This window comes from Dromiciops gliroides, chromosome 2, assembly GCF_019393635.1.
Source record: "Dromiciops gliroides isolate mDroGli1 chromosome 2, mDroGli1.pri, whole genome shotgun sequence".
Taxonomy (NCBI): Eukaryota; Metazoa; Chordata; class Mammalia; order Microbiotheria; family Microbiotheriidae; genus Dromiciops; species Dromiciops gliroides.
Window position 1 is genome coordinate 42,499,299 of NC_057862.1, and position 24,267 is coordinate 42,523,565.

General features: G+C 41.5%; 1 protein-coding gene across 1 annotated transcript in view; it reads right to left on the reverse strand.

The window, feature by feature from the left end:
• CALY (calcyon neuron specific vesicular protein) overlaps window positions 1-24,267 on the reverse strand; it is a 120,393-nt gene that overhangs the window by 28,233 nt on the left and 67,893 nt on the right. Inside the window, exons 2-3 of the mRNA XM_043989903.1 lie at window positions 8,184-8,344; window positions 7,034-7,153 (exon numbers count right to left, since the gene is read on the reverse strand). Coding sequence (XP_043845838.1) covers window positions 7,034-7,153; window positions 8,184-8,327 — 264 coding nt within the window. The 5' untranslated portion in view covers window positions 8,328-8,344. The remainder of the gene's footprint in view (window positions 1-7,033; window positions 7,154-8,183; window positions 8,345-24,267) is intronic.

Sequence of the window (24,267 nt, forward strand, 5' to 3'; positions counted from 1 at the left end):
AGTGTCTAAGGCAGGAGATGTCTCCTTGACTTCAGGCCTGGCACTCTATTCACTTCTCCCTGTAGCTGCCCACTGAGTTACCTAACTGCCTATAAAATATTTGAAGAGATATTGAGTAAGAGAAAGATTAGGCTTATTTTTCATTTGGCCCTAGAGGACTGGGCCAGGAGCAATGTGTGGAAATTGGCAAGGCAAATTTGAACTTGATATAAGAAAAGACTCCAACAATTAGAACTATCGAAAAATCTAATGAGTTCCATTAAGGCTTATAAGGTAATCGATTAGTCTTCATTAGGGCACTTCAAGCAATTAATAGATCAATAACATACACTCGCTGGGTGTGTTATAAAAGGTTTTTTTTTTTGAGGTATAGGTGAGAATACGTAGCCACTGATGTTGCTTCTGTAAAGGATTATATAAATATCTCTTGAGTTAGCTTGGTTTGGTGCATAGAAAACTAGCCTCAATACAAGGAAGATCTGGATTCAAATTCTGCCTCTGACATACTGGCTGTATGACCCAGGACAAATCACTGAACTAGGCAACTCTCTAAGACTAAGTTACAGTGAATGTACCAACTTGCATTGGTTGAGGGAGTTCCTTCACCTGTGAGCTGCTTATGGTATCACTGAAGTCCCAGGACCAGTTTCTAGCCTACTAATATTTTTATTCCAACTCAAATGCTATAAAATAGAGCAGCAGGATACATGGATAGGAACAGGGCAGTACAGGCAGTAGAAGAGGAAAGAGACAGAAGAATTAGAAAAAGCAGACAATAGAACTATAAGTACTATATATGGGGTCATCCAGCATTGGAGGCAAACAAGTCCCATCTACCTTAATGACCTGGCTACATGACATATTGAATAGAGTCCTGGGCTTGGAGTAAGGAAGACTCAAGTTCAAATCCAGCCTCAGACATTTACATTCTGTGTGACCCTAGGTAAATTGTTTAATTCCTCTAAACCTCAGTTTTCACATCTGTAAAAAGGGGATAATAATGGCACCTTCCTTCCAGCGTCACTGTAATGATCTGTTGAGATAATACTTGTGCCTGATAATACAAGGCCTGGCATCTAATAGGTCCTTAATAAATGCTTGTTTCCTTCCCTTGATATCCACTCTATTACAGAGCTCAGAACAGTCATAACCATTCATGAAGAGATATCCACAAAGACTTGAATTACATTTGGATTACTCTTCCAGAAAGTAGGAAAATAAAACATTTCATTAAAAATTTCCATAAAAAGTGGTTGGTTTTTAAAAATCTTGGCACATAACATCTCATCTGAGATGTCCCTGGCTATGTGGTATAGTGAATAGCATACTGGACCTGTAGTGAGGAAGACTTGAATTCAAATCTGACCTCAGATACTTACTAGCTACGTGAACCTGGTTGTTATTCAAATTGCTCTAGTCATGTCTGACTATCTATGATCCCATTTAGGGTTTTCTTGGCAGAGACCCTGGAGAGGTTTGCCATTTCCTCCTCCATCTCATTTTACAGATGAGGAAACTGAGGCAAACAGGGTTAAGTGACTTGCTCAGAGTCACACAGCTAGACACTTGTCTGAGGCTGGATTTGAACTCAGGAAGAAGAGTCTTCTTGACTTCAAGCCCTGGGCAAGTCACTAAGTCTCTGTGACCCCATTTGCCATTTTTGTTCTTCCCTTTTTAGAGCAAGGCTCATTTTCCTTGACACAAACATTAGAGATATAGAAATAGATATATACATAGACATAGACATAGATATGTATATATCTATGTATATTTATATGTGTGTATATATGTATATGTATACATATGTGTGTATTATACATATATAAAAATATATTTTTACATTGTACTTATCTCCTCTGTTAGAATATAAGCTTCTTTGCAACTAGGGATTGTTTCATTCTTTGTGATCATATTCACAGCATCTAGTATAGTGCCTGGCACATTGTCAGAGATTTTCAATAAATACTTGTTGATTGACAGAGGGGAAAAAAAGGAAAATAAAATTATTTTGAGCAGTTTTATCTTCCCTGTGTTTTTAGCAATCATTGTCCTATCCAGACCAGACAATAGTCCTATCTAATCCCTTTCTTCACTCTTCATTGGATATAGCCCTCATACTTTTTCTATTGTCAGTTTTACCTTATTCTGACTTTTACTATTTACAAAATATTTATAGGACTATGCTACATATATGTGTGTATGTATGTGTGTGTATATATTTTTCCCTGTTATGTCCTTGCTTCTATTTTCTGCACATACCCTTAAAATCTGCAATCTCTTAACATGAAAGGATATCCCCTGCTGGCGAAGGATGCCATATTTATTACTTAGCTTTGGATCTTCGTTAGTTCTAGTCTGCACCAATGCTGAGCTGTGTTGTTTGAGACATCTCTCAGAGGTTCATGAATTTAGGGTTTAAAGACCTGCCAAATCTGACCATATACTCATCTATTCATGGGACATTTCCTGGGAAAAAAAAAAAGAATTCTTTTCATCTGTCCTCCATCATCTAAACAAATATAAGCTAATCACTGCTCATGTATTCAACTGCTGATGTATTTATTAAACACCTACTGTGTTCAGGGAATTGTTGTTAGGTTCTAAAGATATGAAGACAAAAGGGGGAAATATGGCCCCCACTTTTAGAGAGTAGATGGATACTACATTTAAATAGATATATACAAACAACTTAATTTTTCCTATTAAGAAGATGTACTCATGTAATTAGACTTAGAAATAAGAGAGGGAAGCATGATTCAGATGAAGAGCAATTGAGAGGGAAATGGAGAAACAAGATTGCCATGGGAATAGAATATAGGCCACCCGGAGAGAAGAAAGTCTGATTGTGCCACTCCCCTGATCAGAAATCCTGAGTGACTACCTATTGCCTGCAGGATAACACACATACAAAAGAAGAAAAAAATTCCTTGGCCTGTCATTTCAAAAGCTCCACAATCTGGCTGCGATCTCCCTTTCTAGCTTATTTCACATTTATTCCCTCTTAGCCGCTCTAAGCTCCAACAAAGCTGGACGACCAGCTGTTCCCCAGATTTGACGTGCCATCTCTCATCACTTATACATTCATGAAAGCTGCATCTCCCACCTTGAATACCATCCCTTATCTTTACCTGTCAGAATTCTTTATCTCCCTGCAATACTCAATTCAGGTACTAACTCCTCTCAAGTCTCTGGTCTTCCCCTTGTCCCCCCAGTTGCTAGTGCTCTCCCCTTCCCCAAATTAGCTTTGGTTTATTTGTCTGTATGCATGTTAAATCCTGACACCACCACCCCAGTAAAATATAAGTTCCCTGAAGGTAGGGTGTGTTTTATTTTTATATCCCCAACACATAGGGAAAAGAGAGTGAGGGAATAGGCATTGACTTAGCACCTACTATGTGCTAAACGCTGTCAGGTGCTTAATAAATTTTTGTTGGAGTAAATAAATGGGTTCACCTAAGAGATTTGGGGGCTAACTTATAATGGACTGATATGTCAATAAGCCTAAGGAAAGGGTATAGCAGATAAGCCCCAGGATTGGTAAGGACCTTGCACCAAGATCACACCACAAAGTCAGTGTCCCAAAGCCCAGGGACATGCTCTAGAGGGAGGGGTAATGCCTAAATTTGCCATACATCCAGGGTGGTGGGGTCAGCTAGAGACCAGAGGGTCCACCAGGTGGATCCAGGAGGCAGCTTGATTTTGGACTTGAACTCCCTAAGTGGGGGCCTATTTCTTCAGTTTTGTAAGGGGCTAAAATTCTAGCTAGTCTGTCTAAAGTATCTGATGAGCGGTCACCAATAAATTATAAGCTTTAGCAGCATTTATTAAGGAGAATAAGAATTTCATGAAGAGAAATAGAAAGGCCCAGATTCATCTATCTATTAAAGGGAGAGTGCATTTCTAGCTCCACTCTCCACCCGAGTCCCACAAAAGAGAGAGAGTGCCAGCCTCGCCCCCTCTTCCTCCCACAAGAAAATGTTACTTCCTGACACCAAAGAAAAGCCACATGTCTTGCCCTCAGATGCCTTCTCCTTGTGGCGGAGCTTTCCTACAGTAAGTCTCCAGCAGGTAGCATCATTCCAATCATTACAGTCCCCCCTTTGTTTCTTCAAGAAACATGGGGTGTTTCCTTGATGAAACAGTCAAAAAACGACAGAATATAATACCCTATGCTAACAAACAATATGTTAATAACAATATAGAAAAGGGAGAAAGGGGAAATCGGTCTTGTGCCGGTATTTAGCCTTAGATGGAGTTTACCACCCGCTTTGGGCTGCATTCCCAAGCAACCCAACTCCGAGAAGACCCAGTCCTGGCATGCGGGGGGCCGCTACCAGCCTCACACTGTCCATGCCTGGTAAGTCTTCAGCAGGTGGCATCATTCTAATTGTTACAGTTTTTAATGCTAATTGAGTAAACCAACTCGTACTGGAGGCAGTGTGGTATAATCCAAAGAGTGCCGGGTTTAGAGTTTGAATCCTGACTCTGCTGCTCCCCACCTGTGTGACCTTAGACAAGTGGGCCTCAGTTTCCTCTCTATACAGTGAGAGGATTGGACTCAATGGTTTCTAAGGTCCTATCCAGCTCTAAATCGATTCACCTGAAATCTGCTTATCTCCACTTTTTGGAGATCAGTGGCCTTGTGGTTACTTTGACAATGGGGTGGCCATCATATCTGTTCGAGTCTTCTCCCTTATCAAACCGTCCATCTCAGACTCCACCCCAGGCTTACCATTTCCATCACCACAGAAGATCTCTATTTACTGGCACTTGCCAGCCTTAAGGAGTATAATTAAGACACATGCCAGCCTTCATTAGGAAGTATATGAATGTGGGAAGGATTTACATCTATTATCAGCTTCACCTGGGAAGGGAGGGGGACAAGGTATGAACAAAGCTACTTTGAAATGAATGCAGGGGGCAGCTAGGTGGCACAGGGGATAGAGCACTGGCCCTGGAGTCAGGAGGACCTGAGTTCAAATCCGGCCTCAGACACTTAACACTTACTAGCTGTGTGACCCTGGGCAAGTCACTTAACCCCAATTGCCTCACAAAAAAAAAAAGAAATGAATGTAAATTATAGACTAAGCATCTTTCCCTAACTAAAGGATGTGTGGTTTCAGTCCCATGTATTCCAATGTGGTCCCCCAAAGCCTCTAAGCAGTGCTACCCTATCAACCAAAAGACAATGTAGGGGTAGGAAGGCCCCTCCCAGCCCCCATGGACCTATTAGTCAATGAGTATTTAAAGTGCCTGCTATGTGCCAGGTATTGTGTTAAATGCTAAGGATACAATGAAACCCAAAAACAATTCCTGCCCTCAAAAGGTTTATATTCTAATGGGAAAAGATATAATTAACCTTGTACATGCAAGATATGTGCGGAGTAGATGGAAGGCAATCTCACAGGGAAAGCACTAGAATTTGGAAACAAAGTTGACCTCTGTCATGAAGGAAGCCAGGGTAGCTAAGGCAGAAGTGAGAAAGAGAACGTTTGAGTCATAATCGATAGCCGGGGTAAAGTCCCAGAGAAAGGCACAATTTGGAAATGAAGCATTGTATAGGAGAAATAGAAAGGAGAATATTGTCATTGGATTGTAAAGTGTGAAGAGGGAAGGAAAGTTACTCAAAGGACTGGAAAGCTAAAAAGGGCTTTAAATACCCAACAGAGGGTTTGGTGTCTCATCTTGGAGTGAACCAGGAACCACTGAAGAGGATTAAATAGGGGTTTGAGTCTCACAGGTCATTCCCAATAATCAGAGCTTTCAATGATGAGTTTTGGTCTTAATCATAACTAACATTTTATAGCCCTTTGAAACTTGCAAAGGCCTTTACATGTACACACACACACACACACACACATATATATTTATATTAATAATATAATATGTATGTACACATACACACATTTTCATTTTTTATAATCACAACCATCCTGAGAGTTAGGGGCTATTGCTATTCTCATTTTTCAGATGAGGAAACCGAGGCAGAAGGGAATTTTTATGATAAGCCTTGGGTCACACAGCTAGTAAGTGCCTGAAGTGAATTTAAACACAGGTTTTCCTGACTCCAAGTGAATTGTTCCATCACTCTCTCCACTCTGCCAAGCTGGTCTTTAGGGGTTTCTTTTCTTTTTTTCTTTTTTTTGCAGAGAAGTGAGGGTTAAATGACTTGCCCAGGGTCATACATCTAGTAAGTGTCAAGTGTCTGAGGCTGTATTTGAACTCAGGTGCTCCTGACTCCAGGGCTGGTGCTCTATCCACTGTGCCACCCAGCTGCCCTTCAGTGGTTTTTTTTAAGGGTCTTCCATGTAACATACTTCCCTTCTTCCTCAGCTACCACATGGTTGAAAGTGAAAGATAATGGGCAACACTGCCATATTGTCTCATTCAGTTCTTCTCAATCCATTTCCAAAAGTCTCAAGTGTTAATGCCACCAAATTAATGGTCTCCCTCATGGGACTAGGCTAAAAGAAAGGAAGACTTTTCATTCTTTCTAACCTCTCTGTTAACAAGAGTCACTCAGGTTCCTCCCTCTCTTTAAAGTATCTTTCCAATGGGATGGATCCATGCCAAGTCTGCTCCACCTGGGCCCCTTCATAGCTGGTAAATGATCTTAAGACACTATCTTCACTGAGAGCTTTTGACTAAAACTCCTTTTCCCAGAAGAACTAGCTTCTTGCCCAGTCCTTAGACATCCCCCATGCACCCAACTTCTGACAGTAGTTCTAGTTGGGCCCCAAAACAAGAGCCCAGCTACCACACTACAACACTTGGCACCCAAAACAGTACTCCTCTGGAGGGCCCTTGGTGGCTGGTTTTTGTTTATGTGTCCAAGACACTAATGTATACGGGGTATTCTCTCCTTGGTGCCTAAACCTTACTTCCTTCCTCAGTGGGACAACTCCAGGCTCAGCCAAGATTGAAATGTTCTAACCGGCTGCTTCTCCTCAAGAGAGACTTGTTGAAGACTTTCACATTTCTCCTTCCTGAATTATCAGGGAAAATTAGCTCCTGTGGCTGGGGTTGTTTTTACCTTGACCTTTTCTGATACTTCATCATAGAGATTGACATTCAGTCTCTTGATTCCAGGAACATGTAACTTTCTCTTCTTCTTTGACTGAAGCTGATATTCCGTTCGGGTCTTGACTATCACCTGTGGGAGAAAAAATGGTTTATCAACGGAGGTCCCTCAAATGCCTCACCAGGTATACGTCCCCCCTCCCCAAAGAGCTCCCCAATGGAATTGGCCAGCCATCTAAAAATGGGAAAAAAGCCTACTCTACTATAATGGCCTGGGAGTTGAGAGGCCTGGATTTTAGTACCATTGTGAACTTTTACATTAGCTCCCCTGAACTTTTGTTCTCTGAATACTTTTCTCCATGAGAGGATAGTAGATACCTTCACAACAACCCAAAAAGATGGAGAAATGACTTTCCCTTCCCTTTTTTTGTGGGCAATGAGGGTTAAGTGACTTGCCCAGGGTCACACAGCTAGTAAGTGTCAAGTGTCTGAGGCCGGATTTGAACTCAAGTCCTCCTGAATCCAGGGCTGGTGTTCTATCCACTGAGCCACCTAGCTGCCCCAATCTCCCTTCCCTTTTTGAGGGGTGGGGACCTTTGGGTGGGTAATGTAATGGGTATGTCATATGATTATCAGATTTAGTCAATGTGTTTTGCTTAAATGCTGATTTCTTCTTTTACATATACATATATACATGTGTATATGCATACATACATATATACATATTTTATATATGTGTGTGTGTATATATATATATATATATATAGAGAGAGAGAGAGAGAGAGAGAGAGATTGAAATGGGGGATGATGAGTGGGCTACATCAGAAAATGACTAATGTAAAAAGGACATCAATGAATTTTTTAAGGATATTTCTCCAATTTTAAAGGGAACACAAATACGTGAATGGAGATACTTCTTCAGACACCTACAGTTGTACCATTTTAGTTTATAGCTATTGGGAAAGCAAGATATCATTATCGCCAAAGAGAAACAAGGGCAAGCATTGACATTCGCTTTTATCTCTTGCAGTCCCTAATCCTCTTCAAGGCTCAACTCATGTGTTCCCTTTTATTCTGTTTCCCAAGGGTACACACACACACACACACACACACACACACACACACACACACATTGTGGCCCTTGTGGCCACTGCTCACATTACCTTGTCTGGGAATGGCTGCTGTAGCTGGTTGACATCCAGTGGGGTTATCAAAGGGATGTTATCAAAGCCATCTTCCCCTCCGCCACCTCCGCTGCCCTGTTCCTTCTCTGGTTTCTCTGACAGATTACTCCCCAACTTCACCATAGTGGTTCAAAATTGTCCTAAAGTAGAGAGACAGCTGGTCAGTTTCCCCATAGACCAATTTGACCTCCCCAAATGCTACCTTTGATCCAGGGCACTGTCATAGCATCCATCTGCTACCAACATCCTGAATAAGAAATTAACTATTTTGTCTCATAGCATATTCTACAATATACTTCTCCATGTTGGTTAAGTGTATGATGATTTGAACAGTAGAAAGCACAATGTGGGGTTGGGGGGGAGCTTTTATAGAAGGAAAGCTTTATGGTTAAAAAGCCATGCTTCAGTTATGTCATAGAAAACCACACGTGTTAGAGAATGAGGAAGACTTACTGTGTAGTATCTTTTAGTTCTTTTTCAAATTTCATTTGATATTCAGACTTTTATTTGGTTTGATTTCCACCAATTCCAGCCCCTTTCCATCACCCCATCAGATGCCAGATGCTCCCTATTCATTCAAGGCAATGTAAGCATCTCCCCCACCCTTATACATAAACCTAGGGTCCCTATTACCCCTTTTGTAGAAGAACCTGACTAGAAAGGATGACAGGTTGCAGTTATACCTTTCTTTGCATAATATGTGTTCCTAAAATAGTTATACTTTGAATTTTGGTAAGATATGTATAGATGGATGGATAGATAGTTAGATATGGATAGATATGAATAGATGGATAGTAAGGTAGCTAGGGAAAGATGGATAGATAAGTGGGTAGATATGGGCATATGGGTAAGTAGATATAGGTGGGTATGGAGATAGATAGATAGATAGATAGATAGATAGATAGATAGATAGATAGACAGACAGACAGACAGACAGACAGACAGACAGACAGACAGACAGACAGACAGATAGATAGACAGACAGACAGACAGACAGACAGACAGACAGACAGACAGACAGACAGACAGACAGATAGATAGATAGATAGACAGACAGATAGATAGATAGACAGACAGACAGACAGACAGACAGACAGACAGACAGACAGACAGACAGATAGATAGATAGATAGATAGATAGATAGATAGATAGATAGATAGATAGATAGACAGACAGACATATAAACAGATATGTATGCAGATATAGATATAGATAGCATGAGGAAAGCTTGCAATGTAAAGGAACCCTGTGATGAACCATTTACAAAAAGAAAGGTGATGTAAAGTTGTTTTTTGTTTTGTTTTCTTTTGCTAGTTTCAAAGCCAGGATTTGAACCCATGTTTCCTGGTTCAAAGATACTCTACCACAATGGTGTCAAACTCAAATAAAAACAGGACATGGAACCATACATGAGGATGCCCCATATGTTGACTTAGAAAACCACATGTTTATATATTTCTTTTTTTATTAATACATCAACACATTTAAATCAAATAGGATCTACATTTTATTCTGGTTTGGGCAGCACTCAGGAATGCCGTGGACCGCATGCCCCTATTTGAATTCTCTGCTCTGCTATACCACAATATCTCTGACCAGAATCACAACTAACTATAATGCGCAGTCCTTTCCATATTGCAGTGTAATAAGTGCCATTAAAAACAAAAACACCCAAAGTCTCTCAACAGCATGACTAAATCAATGGAACAGAATTCTTATTCCCCAAAGATCTTGGGCAAGCTCATCAAAAGCATAGCGCATTTGGTGAGGTGGACAATCTTGCTATTAGTGTTAATGAAAGGGATTCAGCCAGCTCCCAGAGGCACATTACATAAGCATTTTACTGTCACAGAGTAAATAAATGAATTCCCAATGCATTCAGGCAGACCACACAACCAAACTGAAGTACCCAGATGAATTTTGTTCTCTGTCTCTGTGGTTGAAGGCCAGTATTATCATCATCAATAGCTTACATTGATAGGGCGCCTTATGCTTTGCAAAGTCTTTTATATGAGGAGAAACAGTTATGGTTTTATTGGTGGAAATGATGCTTAAGATGGGACGCTGCCATTTGCCTTACTGCTGCACCCTAGAGACCATGGGACCTTTCTAACTGACCTCTAGATGAAACTTCCTATATGTGTTGTGTCCCCCACTGCAATAGAAGCTCCCTGAGAACAAGGATTGTCTATGTTTTTTCTATTTGCATCTCCAGTGCTTAGCAGGATACTTTGCATACATTTCAAGTGCCCTTCCAGGTTGATAAAATATATGACCCTGGGGCAGCTAGGTGGCGCAGTGGATAGAGCACCGGCCCTGGATTCAGGAGTACCTGAGTTCAAATCCGGCCTCAGACACTTAACACTTACTAGCTGTGTGACCCTGGACAAGTCACTTAACCCCAATTGCCTCACTAAAAAAAAAAAATATATATATATATATATATATATATGACCCATTACCCTATGGGAGCCGAAGTTCAGGTTCAGTCACCAATGACACATGACCTCTATTGTCATTGTTCAGTCATTTCCTACTTTTTGTCACCCCTTGGCCCATAGCACACCAATACTCTCAACAGGTTTTTGGGGAGCAAAGATACTTGAGTAGTTTGTCATTTCCTTCTCCAGTAGATTAAGGCAAACAGAAGTTAAGTGACTTGCTCAGGGTCACATAGATAGTAGGTATCTGAGGCCAATTTGAACTCAGGTGTTCCTGCCTCCAGGCCCAGCACTCTATCCACTGAGCCACCTCGATGCCTCCAGCCACCTCTACAGCATCACAAGATTTCAAAGAGATCCTGATGTTAGGAGACCTATGTTCTAGTCCCCTCTACTCTTTAAAACCAGCTCTGTGACTTTGGGCAAATAATATAACCTGCTGGGTCTTAGTTTCCTCTTCTGACCAGATAACTCCAAATCTGATATTAAATAAAAGTAGTCCCAGGAAGGAATAGGGATTCTTGCTTAATAGGTTTGCTTTAACTCACTGAGCAATGATCACATGGCGAGAGCTGGGAACATTTTGCCAACAGCAACAGAGAGTGGAAAATCAAATGAGACAGAGGAGCTGAGATAGGAGGAATGCATGTTAGCAGATCCGTACTCATGAAGACAGAAAGTAGTTGACTCTGAAATCCATCCAATGTGGCAGAGGAGGCAGAGAATGTAAAAAGGAATAGCCCGGGGTGGACACCAGAGAGGCACAGGACACTGAAGATGATGTGAGAGATGGCAGTGGGGTTAGGAAGAAGGGGGTCTAACTGGCAGCCACAGCCTCACTACTTGAATCCAGGAGCAAGACATCGTGAAGATTCTTGCTGCTGTCTATCAGCTATAGGGAATCTCTGTCCTTTAAGGAAAGGGTTTTGACCTTCACCCTGTAATGATTGGAATGACGCCACCTGCTGGAGATATACTGTAGAAAAGCTGCGCCATGAAGTGAATGTCTCTGAGGGCAAGACCATGCATCTTTTCTTTGGCGTCAGGAAGTGATGTGTGCTGGTGGGAGGAGGAAGGGGGAGGCGGGTGCTCTGTCTCGCTCTTTTTTTCCTGAGGACGCTGGTGGAGAAAGGAGCTAGAAATGCGCTCTCCCTTTAATAGACAGGAATCTAGGCCTTTCTCTCTCTCTTTACCAAATTCTTATTCTCCTTAATAAATGCTTAAAAGTCTAACTCTTGCTAAAGCTTATAATTTATTGGTGACCACTCATTAGATATTTTAGACAGACTAGCTAGAATTTTAGCCTTAACAACCCTCAGTAGAGGTTAGTTCAGGAACCATGAAAGAAGCAGAATAGCCTAGAGGATAATATTCCCACCTCAGGCACTAACTACACTCTTTCCCAAAATTACCTTTGATTCATTATTTATATGATTATCTATATTCATAACTCCCTTATTAGAATGCAAGCTTATTGAAAGCAGGGACATATTTCTTTTGTGTTTTTATCCCTGGTGTCTGGCTCATGGCATGTACTTAATGAATGCTTGTTGATTGATTGAGAGAGACTCTGTGGTATAGTGAATAGAGTGCTGGACTTGGAGACAGAAAGACCTGGATTCAAATTCTGCCTCAAAAGCTTTGTATCTCTGGCAAGTCACTTAACCTCTTAGCCTCACTTTGTACGTTTATAAAAAGAGGAAATTGGACGCTGAGTATTCCAAAGATTCCTTCCCATATTAAATCTATGATCCTGTGATCTCTCTGTGGATTACATGTTATTTAAGCATTGTCAGCCTCATCTGTAAGCAGAGAATAATGCCTATAACATTTGATGCTTTTGTGAGGTTCAAATGAAAGAATGTCTGTAAAGCACTTGGCAAAATAGAAGGTGTTTTTATAGAAGCAGCAAGATATTGTAGAAAGAGCACAGGACTTAGAGTCCAGAGATCTGGAGTTTGAATTCTGACTTCACCATTTGCCAGCTATGTAGTTACACTGGACAAGTTAGTTGAAAAGTCTACACCTCAGTTTTCTCATCTATAAAATGGAGAGATATTTGAGTTCTGTAGCTTTATGGTGAAGGTACTTTTAAAAACTGAAAATGCAACATCAACATGTTCTAATTAAATATTCTGTGCTGCAGAAATTAGCATTCTGAAGTCTAGGAGCTTAAAGAGATAGATCCAACACCTTGGGGGCTACCGGGAAAATGGGTAACCTTGAGACAAAACTTGAGCTTTTATAGGTAAAGAGTCTTGCCCCCTTAAGGGGCAGGGCTGGCAAATAGTCATGAGCGTCCAGACCACAAGTATTAGGTCTGGCAGCTAGCAGATGAGAATATTGTAAATCCATGTCTTACCCTTCCTTTCCCTCCATTCTCCTTCATAGCCTTGTGCTGTCAAGATCAGAAATGTTGAACACAAAATTCATGTCAGGACCATAGGTGTTAGAGGTGGAAGGTCCTTGAAGAGCCTCTTTTTCGCAAAAGGGGCAAAGTAAGATAGATCACAGAGAGGGAGGATTCCTCAAGGTCACACCAGCAATGAACAACAGAGTCAGGATTCACACCCAGGTCCTAGGACTCCAAATGAGCCCTCCGCCTATCGTACCATGTTGCTTCTGCCACATGAATGAATGAATCTCAGGAGGCATATGTCTCTGAATCAGTCCAGTGTCTCTAGTGTGCCATGGACAAGGATGCTTGCTGGTTTATTATTATTATTATTATTATTATTTTGTGTGTGTGAGGCAATTGGGGTTAAGTGACTTGCCCAGGGTCACACAGCTAGTAAGTGTTAAGTGTCTGAGGCTGGATTTGAACTCAGGTCCTCCTGACTCCAGGGCCGGCGCTCTATCCACTGCGCCACCTAGCTGCCCTGCTGGTTGATTATTGATAACTTAGAAATGATTACCACTGCCCAGAGGTCATAGGGTCATAGAAGCAGAGCTGGAAGGACCTCGGAGGTCCTTTAGTCCCATCCCTTCTTCTTACAGTCCAGGAAAGCATGGCTGGGGAGGGGGGCAGTGACTTGCCCACCACTACACAGACTCTTAAGCATCAGAGGCTATTAAACTCACCTCTATACCTCTACCACTGCAGTCATCTTGTTTTTGTCTAGGATAGCTCTATTACAAAATGGTGAAGATGGGCGTTATCTTCACGTTCTCCCCTCTCCTTTCAATATCCTTTTTCTGCTGCTCTGATGGTATGTTTTAAATACTTAGCAAATCCATTTTCTCAAAACCCACTCTGGGGAAGGCACAGAATTTTAGAGACAGAGAAAGACCTGTAGGATAGAAACTGAAGCTTATCCTAAAACATTTTCCCGATAGCAATTGTACTTGAAAAAGAGAGAGAAAGCCCTAAGCTAAAAGGAAAGAGAGGCAGAATTGTAAACATCATTAAGGTAGTGGGAGAGATGGGTGGCTAGGTGGAGCAGTTGATAAAGCACCGGCCCTGGATTCAGGAGTACCTGAGTTCAAATCCGGCCTCAGACACTTGACACTTACTAGCTGTGTGACCCTGGGCAAGTCACTTAACCCCCATTGCCCTGCAAAAAAAAAAAAAAAGGTAGTGGGAGATGTTAATGGCGTAGTTCTCAAGGACCCTAGCTAGCCAGGCTTCCTGAAATGTCCTCAAAGAATCTGAAATGAGCCTTGTAGCTCACTTACCTAGTCACCCCATTTCACAGATGAAGGAGCTGAGACCCAGAGAGAAGATCTGCAGGTCACACAGTCAATCATAGAATCATTTAAGTTATAATCTTGAATACCCAGACAGAAACCAGATTTGAGATCACCCATCCTAACCTTCTTCATTTTCTCGATGGGACAAGTGGATCCCAAAGATATTCAGTGACCAGCCTGAGGTATACGAGGAGTTCACAGCAGAGCAGAATGAGAACTCAGGACATCTGACTCATAGCCTGGTTCTTTTTTCTCGTTAAACCCACCACGACCTACTTACATAAAGCCAGACCTATTTATTCTTCCAGAAAACCTTTGTTTTTTCTAACAGAAAATTTGCCGTTCTTTTCCAAGTCAGCAGCCCCAAGTTTTACCCACGTCCACGGTTAGGATCTCTGAATGCTCAGAAAAAAACAAGAGGGACTCTATGTTTCTTGGGCATCTATCATATCCTTTCCCCTTACTAGTACCCTTCCCCTAGACCTCTGTTATCTTGCTTGTTTCCCAAACAAACCATACCTTTCTGCCTCTTTGATTAAGATAAGTAGCTTAAGGGTTGTAAGAAGAAAGAAGTCAATCCCTGGACCTTTTGCTTTTTCACTTTTGAAGAGCTAGTTTTTGGCAGGTCTTGCTAATAATCTAGCCAGGAGAACCATGTCACTCCTGAGGGACCACACTCTCCTTTAACTGGGAAAGGCAATGACCCTCCTCTTAGTTCTGCCTTTATTTCCATTGACTCCCAGACCTATATTTCTTTTTGAGAGGATTGATCTCCTGAAAATAGAAGAAAACTGAGAGGCATTGGGCACATGGCCTCCTGGGATACTGAGCTCCAGTTTAAGGACCCCTGCACTGGAGAACATCTAAGGGTCCTTCCACTTCCAAATCTAGAAAAAACAACTATTTTTCTTTTTCCAAATCCCTCTTTTAACTGGAGGGAAAATAGGACTGATTTTGCTTGACTGTTCCATACTTTGATCCTAAGAAAACTTGAGTGCCAGCAGACTGTTTCTTAAATTATTTATGCTAAGTTGTGTTTTCTAAAATTATTGCTCCTTATTTATTAATGGGCATTGCAACTGTTTGGGCAGTAAGTATTTTTTTTTTGAGGGGCAATGACTGTTAAGTGACTTGCCCAGGTTCACACAGCTAGTAAGTGTCAAGTGTCTGAGGCTGGATTTGAACTCAGGTCCTCCTGAATCCAGGGCCAGTGCTTTATCCACTGTGCCACCTAGCTGCCCCGGCAGTAAGTATTTATTACTAATTAATTTTATATACTGAGTTTCTCCCTAGCTTCTCCACTAGCCTTAGACCTACAGGCCTAAATTACATACCCCTAAGAGACAGCATTCTGAGCCAAGACAGAGAGCAGAAAACAAGCCTCTCATGGTCAAGGATTTTTATCCTCCTTTGGTAGAGGTGGGTCACCATACATTGATCTAAGATAATTGGTAATAGCATCATTCGGTTCCACTGATTGACATGGAGGGAAGCTAGGTGGCTCAGTAGATAAAGCACCAGCCCTGGATTCAGGAGGATCTGAGTTCAAGTCTGACCTCAGACACTTGACAATTACTAGCTGTGTGACCCTGGGCAAGTCACTTAACCCTCATTGCCCTGCCAAAAAACTATCTAGTTCATTGATTGACAGGACTTGAGGGTGGTCTAGAGAGGGCAAATTCCAACATCTAGGTGTGCTTCTTCCCCTAGCTAAACAAAAGAATCAATCTGCATTCCTTTTGTTCACCTGGGCTCCTTGTAGGAACTGAACTAAACTTTCTGGGGTGAGAGGGGAGAGAGCAACTAGTGTCTGGATCTTTTCTAGAAATCCATTATTAATAATTATTTTCTCATAAGAATAACTCTTTCAGGTTAGTCAGTCTGGACTCCATTTACTGTGTGTGGTGGAGTGTGATGGAGAGAGGGCCGGTCTGTCCTCTCAGGCAGGAAGAGTTGGAGTCTTGCCTCGGACACATTTTGGCTGGGCAATCCTGGGCTAGTTATTTAGCTTCCCAGTGGCCCAGGTAATTCTCTAAGATGAAATTGCAGAGGTAGTACCAGCTTCCATTGGTAAAGACAATAGTAGCTCCCTACACCAATGAAATCACCATTATAATCTAAACCACAACAAAATGAGGAGAACACTCTACTAGGTACTGTGGGAGAAAGGGAAATGGTGGCCTTTCTTCTTTAAAAATACAATGCTGACTTACTTGAGCAAAGTACTGTATCCCTAGAAAGAAGTCTTAGGGAGGATGGGATCACTGTCTTCCCCTGACTGACATGCTGTCATATCAAAGAGGGTTTAGCTTTATTCTGCTTGGCCTAAGTAGGTAGAACTGGACCTCATGGGTGGAACTTACAGTGAGACTACAAAACTCATTAAGAAGTTGTTGTCAAGAGTTGAAATGGACCGTTAGATGGATGAACGAGTTTCCCATTCCTAGAAATCTTGAAGTTAGATGACTTGGTGGGTGTTAAAGAAAATATTCCTATTTAGATATTAATGAGACTAGAAGTTCCTTCTAGCTCTGAAGCTTTGTGATTGAGGGCAGGAACTATTTGATTTCTGTCTTTTTCTCTCCCTAGTGCCTACCACAGTGTTGTGCTTGTTCAAGTAGAACAGCTTTGGAAGCTACAGGTTGAACTTAATATGTACTCAAAAAGAAAAGCAAGCTGTAGACAATAGAGATTTGCTTTTTCATATGTAATCATCTTTTCTATCCTATTACGTATATGGATGCCAGTTTTATTTGGTATTGCTTAATAAAAATTTAAAAAGTCTTGCTGATTGACTGCAGATGGCTTTAAATATCAGGCTGAGGAGTTGGAAATTGAACCTGCTGGCTGGTGGTAATGAGTCACGGGAAGTTTCTGGGCACATTTGTCACAATGAACCATCATATCCTTCTCCCTGGTCTCATTATGACCAATGTTTTACAGGTCTCCTGACCAGGGTTTAGATGCGGTTTGTGGAATCGGAGCATAGTCATGCTAATTGATCTTTGTGGTCATTATTTTTAGAAAGGTGGGTGTTTCAGTGCTCCTAATTTTCACCACCTTGGCGCTTGTTGGTTTAAAGCAGATGGGGGAGAATGGATGCTTTTCATATTTCAGGGCTGCTGCCTCAGGAATGAGAGATAAGTAATTGGACCTCAAGGAGAAGCAGGAACCCTGGAGATTGCTGCTATAATCTGTTTTTCAACAAGATGGCCCTGTGGTGAGAATGTGTGTGTGTGTGGGGGGGGGGGGGAGCTGGGTGTTGCATTCCTCCACTAGACCCAGAAGAGGAGGGAAGACAGATAATGAACTCAAAGGTTCAGCCCCTAAAACATGGAAGTATTTCACAGGGCTTTCATCAGATGTGCCCCCTTCTAATGAAAGGTTTTGGAATTTAGCATCTGTGTGGGTATGTGCCTCTGTGCAGTATGTAGAATCACAAATCTTTAGCTTGAAGACACCACAGCAGCTGCCTGGTCCAACCCCCTCCTTTTACAGATGAGGAAAAAGAGGCTTAGATAGAAAGGTAAATGGGGCCAATATTGGTGTGGCCTTATAGTAAGGGGCCCATTTGTGCTATAATCCCCAACTGGATTATCACCCTGTTTTCTTGGGGGAAGCGTGTGGTCACAGCCGCCCCATCCAGAATCCTGATGTTCATCCCAGCCCAGTGCTCTGATGACTGTGACACCTTGAGGTCTTCAAAGTTGGAGAGAGCTCTAGGAATGTTTCTGCCCTCCATCCCAAGGGTGCCGGGTTATCACAAATGCCCAAATGTACCAAAGGAAGCCAGGGAAAAACAATTCTCTCAGCTATAACCTGTACAGCAGTCAAATAAAGATGACCAAATATTAGGTCAGCCAACAATGACAATCAAGTGTGGAGAAATCTACTGAACATTATGGTTTGGATATGCAAGAAATACAGAATATCCTTGCCCTTCAAGGAAATAAATTACCACAACAAGGCCAAAGGATGTCAGGTCAAGCCCCTCCTTAGGTCCCATTTTTCCCCAGTTTAATATGATGAGCCTGATTGTGAATGGGACGTAGGATTTTAGCATTGAAAGAGACCTCAGCTGTCATCCTTATAAGTCTCAAAACACTATTCAGATGTGAACTGTTACCGTGCTTTCACATCTGTAAAATGAGCAACTTGAAATACATGGCCCTTGAGGTCTCTGCCAACTCTCCATCTATGATCCTATTATAGTCTCGTCCAACACCTTTATTTTATTTGTAAATTTAATTTTTTTTCAATTAGCAAAAATGTTTTCTTCCTCCCCCACCTGCTTTCCCATTGGAGGAAAAAGTTGAAAAAAAGAAAAAGAAAAAGAAAACCCTTGTAACAAAAATGCATAGTCCATCAAAACAAATTCCTGCAGTAGCCGTGTCCAAAAAATGTATGTTTGTCTCATTCTTAACCCTGAGTCCATCTCCTTTCTATCAGGAAGTGGGCAATTGGTCATCTGGAAGGATAGGGGGTCATTCAGAACCTTCTTTTTACAGATGACATCAAATCAAATGATTGGCTTTAAGGTCACCTAGATGGTTATATTGCTGGGGAATATTCCCCGATTGCTGGGGAAATGCATCGCGGGCTGGTAGGGCAGGGAGATGGGACTAAAACATGTTGGACCAATTAATCAAGGCCAAAAAGTATAAGCCAAATCTTTGTTCAAATGACGCCCCCCCCCCCCAATATTTTGTTGTTGTCTTATCCCCCCTTCGTCTTCTCTTCTGTAGGCTAACCATTCCCCATTCCTTTTACCAGTCCTTATATGGCAGCATTTTTAATTCCCATCACTGTCCTGGTTGTCCCCCTTTGGGTATGCTCCATCTCCTTCATAAAATATAGCACTTAGAACTGAACACAAGACTTGAAATGTGTCTAATCAGGGGAAAATTCTGCAAAATCATGATGTTTATTACCCTGAACACTACAGACAATTCTTGCTTTACATAAATTCACATTATGCAAATTCAACTGGGGGTGGTAGCAGGGGGAAGCAAGTGAAGCAGAGGGGGTGCAGCTCAGCAGGACTGCTCTACTCCAGGCACTGAAGCTGCTCCAGAAGCAGGGGCCATCTTGGAAGGGGTCGAACCATGCAGAGCCCAGCCAAGGGAGGGAGAGGTCTGTAGAATGGTCCACTTATGTTAAGTGAGAACTGTATACTTCTATAAAGGCAACTGCATGGTGTAATGAATAGAGTGATGGGTCTGAGTCAAGGAGAACAGAATTCAAATCCTGACACAGAAACTCACTTGCTATGTGACCCTGAGCTAGTCATTTAGCCTCTGTCTCAGTTTCCCTGTATATAAAATGGCGATAATAATAGCACCTTTCTTCCAGGATTGTTGTGATGATCAAATGAGATGCTAATAAAGTGTTTGCAAATTTCAAAGTGCTATCGAAATACTGGCAATTATTAGTATTAAGATCACATTAGCTAAAGTAGATACATTTAGTCTGAAGAAGAAAATACTTAAGGAGAATGTGATAGATATTTGAAGGGCTGTCACATGGAAGAAAGATTAGATTTACTCAGCATCAAAGGTAAAGATAAAGGAAGGTAGAATTAGACTGAGCATAAGAAAAAACTTCCTAAAACAAATGCAATCATCTTGAAGTCCTATACTGTTGTTTCAATGAATGAATGAATGAATGAAAACTAATTTATTAAGTGCTTACTATATGCCAGATGCTTCCTAAGTGCTAGGAACACAAATACAAAAGCAAAGATAGACTCTTCCCCTCAAGGAGCTTACATTCTAAGTGGAGATAGCATGTAAGCAAAGACTTGAAGGAAATTAGGAATTGTAACAGGCCTCCAGCATAGCACTCTACACCACTGCCACCACTACCACCACCACCATTACTACTACTACTACTACTACTCCACTACTATACTACTACTAATAGTATTGTAGTATAGTAGTATAATAGTATTAGTATAGTATAGTAGTATAATAGTAGAAGTAGTAGTAGTAGTAATACTACTATACTACTATACAACTACTCCTACTATTAGTAGTGTAGTAGTAGTAGTAGTAGTTTTGTTTTTTGTTTTTTTGGTGAGACAATTGGGGTTAAGTGACTTGCCTAGAGTCACACAGCTAGTAAGTGTCAATTGTCAGGCTGAATTTGAACTCAGGTCCTCCTGACTCCACGGCCACTGTGCCACCTAGCTGCCCCTGGTAGTAGTAGTAGTAAACATTTATATATTGCTCACTATGTGCCAGGCACTGATAATCACTTTAAAATCAACATTATTATGGCATCTGCAGTTATTATCATAGCATTTTGGACCTAGGAGGTACCTAATAACATTTGTCAAATGAATTGAGTAACAATTAGAACTATTCCAAGAGGTAATGAACTGCCACATGAAGTAGTAAGATGCTCTTCTCTGAAAGTCTTCCAAGCTCTCTTGGCCAGAAGTCAAATGACCATGTATAGAATTATAGAATGTTAGACCTAGAAGGGTCTCTGGAGAGCATCTAATCTAACCCCTTCATTTCAACAGAGAAGGAAACTAAGGCCCAGGGAGGTCTAATGATTTGACCTGTTACCTTGACCATGTAATAAGAAACAGGATCATTATGATGTAGTGGAAAGAACATGGGATTTAGAATTAGAAGATGTAAGTTGAAATCCCAGCTCTGACACTTACCTACTTGTGTGACTTCCTCATCTACAAAGGGCGGGGGGGGGGGTAGACCAGAGGACCTCAAAAGTCTCTTCCAGCTCTAAGTCTATGATTCTGTGAAAACAGTCAAACCAAATGCTTTGCTCTTTCCATTATGTCATACTGCAAGGGGATTCCTGCTCTGATGTGGGTTGGACTAGCTGACCTCTGAAAGGCCTGCTAACTCAGGTAGCCAGATGAGCTTCTATGATTCTCCAATAACTTGACCCTACACAGGTCAGGAACTCTGGGGTCTGTCAAAGGAAAAGCCATGGATAGATGACCCTGGAATATGCATACAGAGCAGTAAAAATTGGGTACAGGGCTTTCGGGCATTTCTCCATTGGCAGGTATTTGCTTGTGCCAATATGACCTTTGGACTAGTGACTTTCTACGAGTGCAATATTCCAAAATGGAAAAAAATAAAAGTGTAATTTCTGTATTGAGGGAAGGGGAAGGATACAGGGAGGAGAGTAAAGAGAAGGGAAAGGAGGGTCATTCTGTCTCTCTGTCTCTGTTTCTCTCTGTGTGTCTCTTTCTCTATCTCTGTCTCTGTCTCTCTGCTGACTGTCCCCACACACACATTACAAGGAGCGGGGTGTGTGGAGATGGGGCAGATATATCAGTCTAGAACAGCAGCTCAAAAAGCCTCCAGCCTGGGACAGACTCCCTGGGAATCCGAATCCTATCAGGCACTCATCAGCTTGCCCAGCATGGGTAATAATGGATGCCAAGCAAGTGATAGAGAATGCTGATCTCATTTGTTTTCGTTCTGGGGGCGTTGTAGAACTTGGGCTCAGAAAGAATATGTGGAGAGACGGTTAATTGACTATATCCAACTGACAAAGATCAGTTCTTCATTCAACAGGAATTTATTAATTATCTGCTATGAGCAATGCACTTTTCTAAGCCGAAGAGAAGAAAGTAAGATATATGACACTATTCGTGCCCTCAAAATGCTTATCATCAAGGGGGTTGAACTAGTCCAGGGGGTGGTTCTTAAAATGTGTGAGATGGACCCCTTTCACAGTCTGGTGACGCCTATGGATCCCTTCTCAGAACGATGTTTTTAAAGGCACAAAACAAACTACATAGGATTATGAAGGAAACTAATTATAAGGAAAATAAAGATGATTTTCCCCATTAAAATTCACAGACCCCCTGAAATTTCTCCATGCACCTCAGATTAAGAACCCATTGTTTTTGATCATGAAGAAACCTTCCCTCTCTTAATATGAATATATGAATCTCTAAGTATGTGAAGGGTGAGAGGAATATAAGATACATACAAAAATAAATATAACACAAATTAGGAAAGAACAGAAAATAAAAGGCGGGAGATCAAATGGAAGAGAAATCACTTCCAGATTGATGGTAGTAGGGATGGTGGGTAATTACACCTCAGCAGAGAGGATATGACAGGAAGTCATGTGGGATAAAGTTGAAAATGTCGAGTTGTTTCTTCCTCCCTTTTCAATAGTGAAGGACTATGGGTCTTTGCTAAACTTTCCCGTCCTTTTTTTCAATCTCTATTATAAGGTTAGATAGCTCAGTAGGGAGTAAGGAGGAATATATTTGGAAATGAAGAGGATGTAAAAAACAAATCAATAAAAAATGACATAAAAGAAAAGGCGTGCTGGGCTTCCAAATTGACAAAGATAATAAAGGAAGCAGTCACTGTTAATAGGCCTGTGGGAAGACATGCACATTGACATACAGTGCTATGAATGGGTCCCAAATGATGTGGAAAACAATTTGAAATTATGGGAAGTAAGTCACTAAGCTGTTACCTGTCATTCATCCATCCTTCAGACGAGCATATATCCAGGAAAGCTAAGGCAGAAATGAAGGTCCCACTTGTGGTAGCAACAAATGGAAGAGAATGTGGGTAAACATTATTTGGGGAACAGCTGGAATGTCATAGATGGTGAGCTTATCGTCACCTAGGAGTTTACTAGACATCGCTATATAGTTGCTTCCCAGATTTATATATATCCAGCTCTAGTCTTTCACCTGAGGTCTGGTCCCCCATAGCCAACTACCTATTGAATCTTTCAGGCTGAATATACTGAGGCATCTCAAACTCAACAAAACTCATTATCTTTTCCTCTACACAACCATTTCAAACTTCTCTTTTATATCAAGAGGAAGCATGGCAATCATGCTTCCAAAATCAAGGGTGAAGGGCAATGGATTGGAGTCAGAGGACCTGGGTTCAAATCCAGTTCAGTCACTTCTTAGCTGTGTGACCCTGGGAAAGTTACTTTACCTCTCTTTTTCTCACCTGCAAAATGAAGGAACTGAACTAAATGAACTCCTTCAGCTCTAAAACTAGGATGCTACAAGTCTATGGCCAAACTTCCCATGACCAATCACTCACAACTTAGTTTCATCCTTAATAACTCAATCTCCCTCACCTCACCCAGTCAGTTGTCAGATCTTGTGTTTTTTATCTCCACATCTCAGCCAGACATCCCCTTCTCTCCACTCACCTGGACTATTATAATACCCTCCTAATTGTTCTCCCTGCTTCACATGTGTCCCTACTCTAATCCATCTGCACAAGCACCAAAAGGATTTCTTCAAAGTTCAGATTTCACCTTGTCACTTCCCAACTCAATAAATCCAGCGATTCCTCTTTATTACTGTTAGTATCAAACAAACTCCTCTGTTTGGCATTTAAACTTCCTCACAATCTGCCTCTTGGTTCTCCTTATATATCACTCCCCTCTACACACTCTATAGCCTAGCCATACTGATCTACTTGCTGGTCCTCACACACACACACTATCTCATTTCCGATCACTGTGCCTTTGCCCTGTCTGTCCCCCATATCTGGAATATTTCCCCTCCTCATCTCCATCCTTTGGAGTCCCTGGTTTCTTTCAAGACTCAGCTGAAATCCCACCATCTTCAGGAAGTTTTTCCTGGTTTCCTTAACTGCTAATTCCTTCTCATCTAAGGTTACCTTGTATCTGTGTTGGAGGCATCCTATACAAACAAAGGGGGCACTAGTGCATAGAGGGCTAGACCTGAAGAAAGGAAACCTAACAGGAAGCTTTAGTAAGACTTGTTTGAACTGATTCAGAGAGAAGTGGGAAGAACCAAGGAGACAATATACCCAGTGGTAATGATAACTGTAAAGGAAAGCATCACTAAGAGACATCAGGATTCAGTTGAACACATTGGCCAATCTAGACTCTATACAAATGGTGTTGTTATGGCCTGTTAAGGTATCCCCTG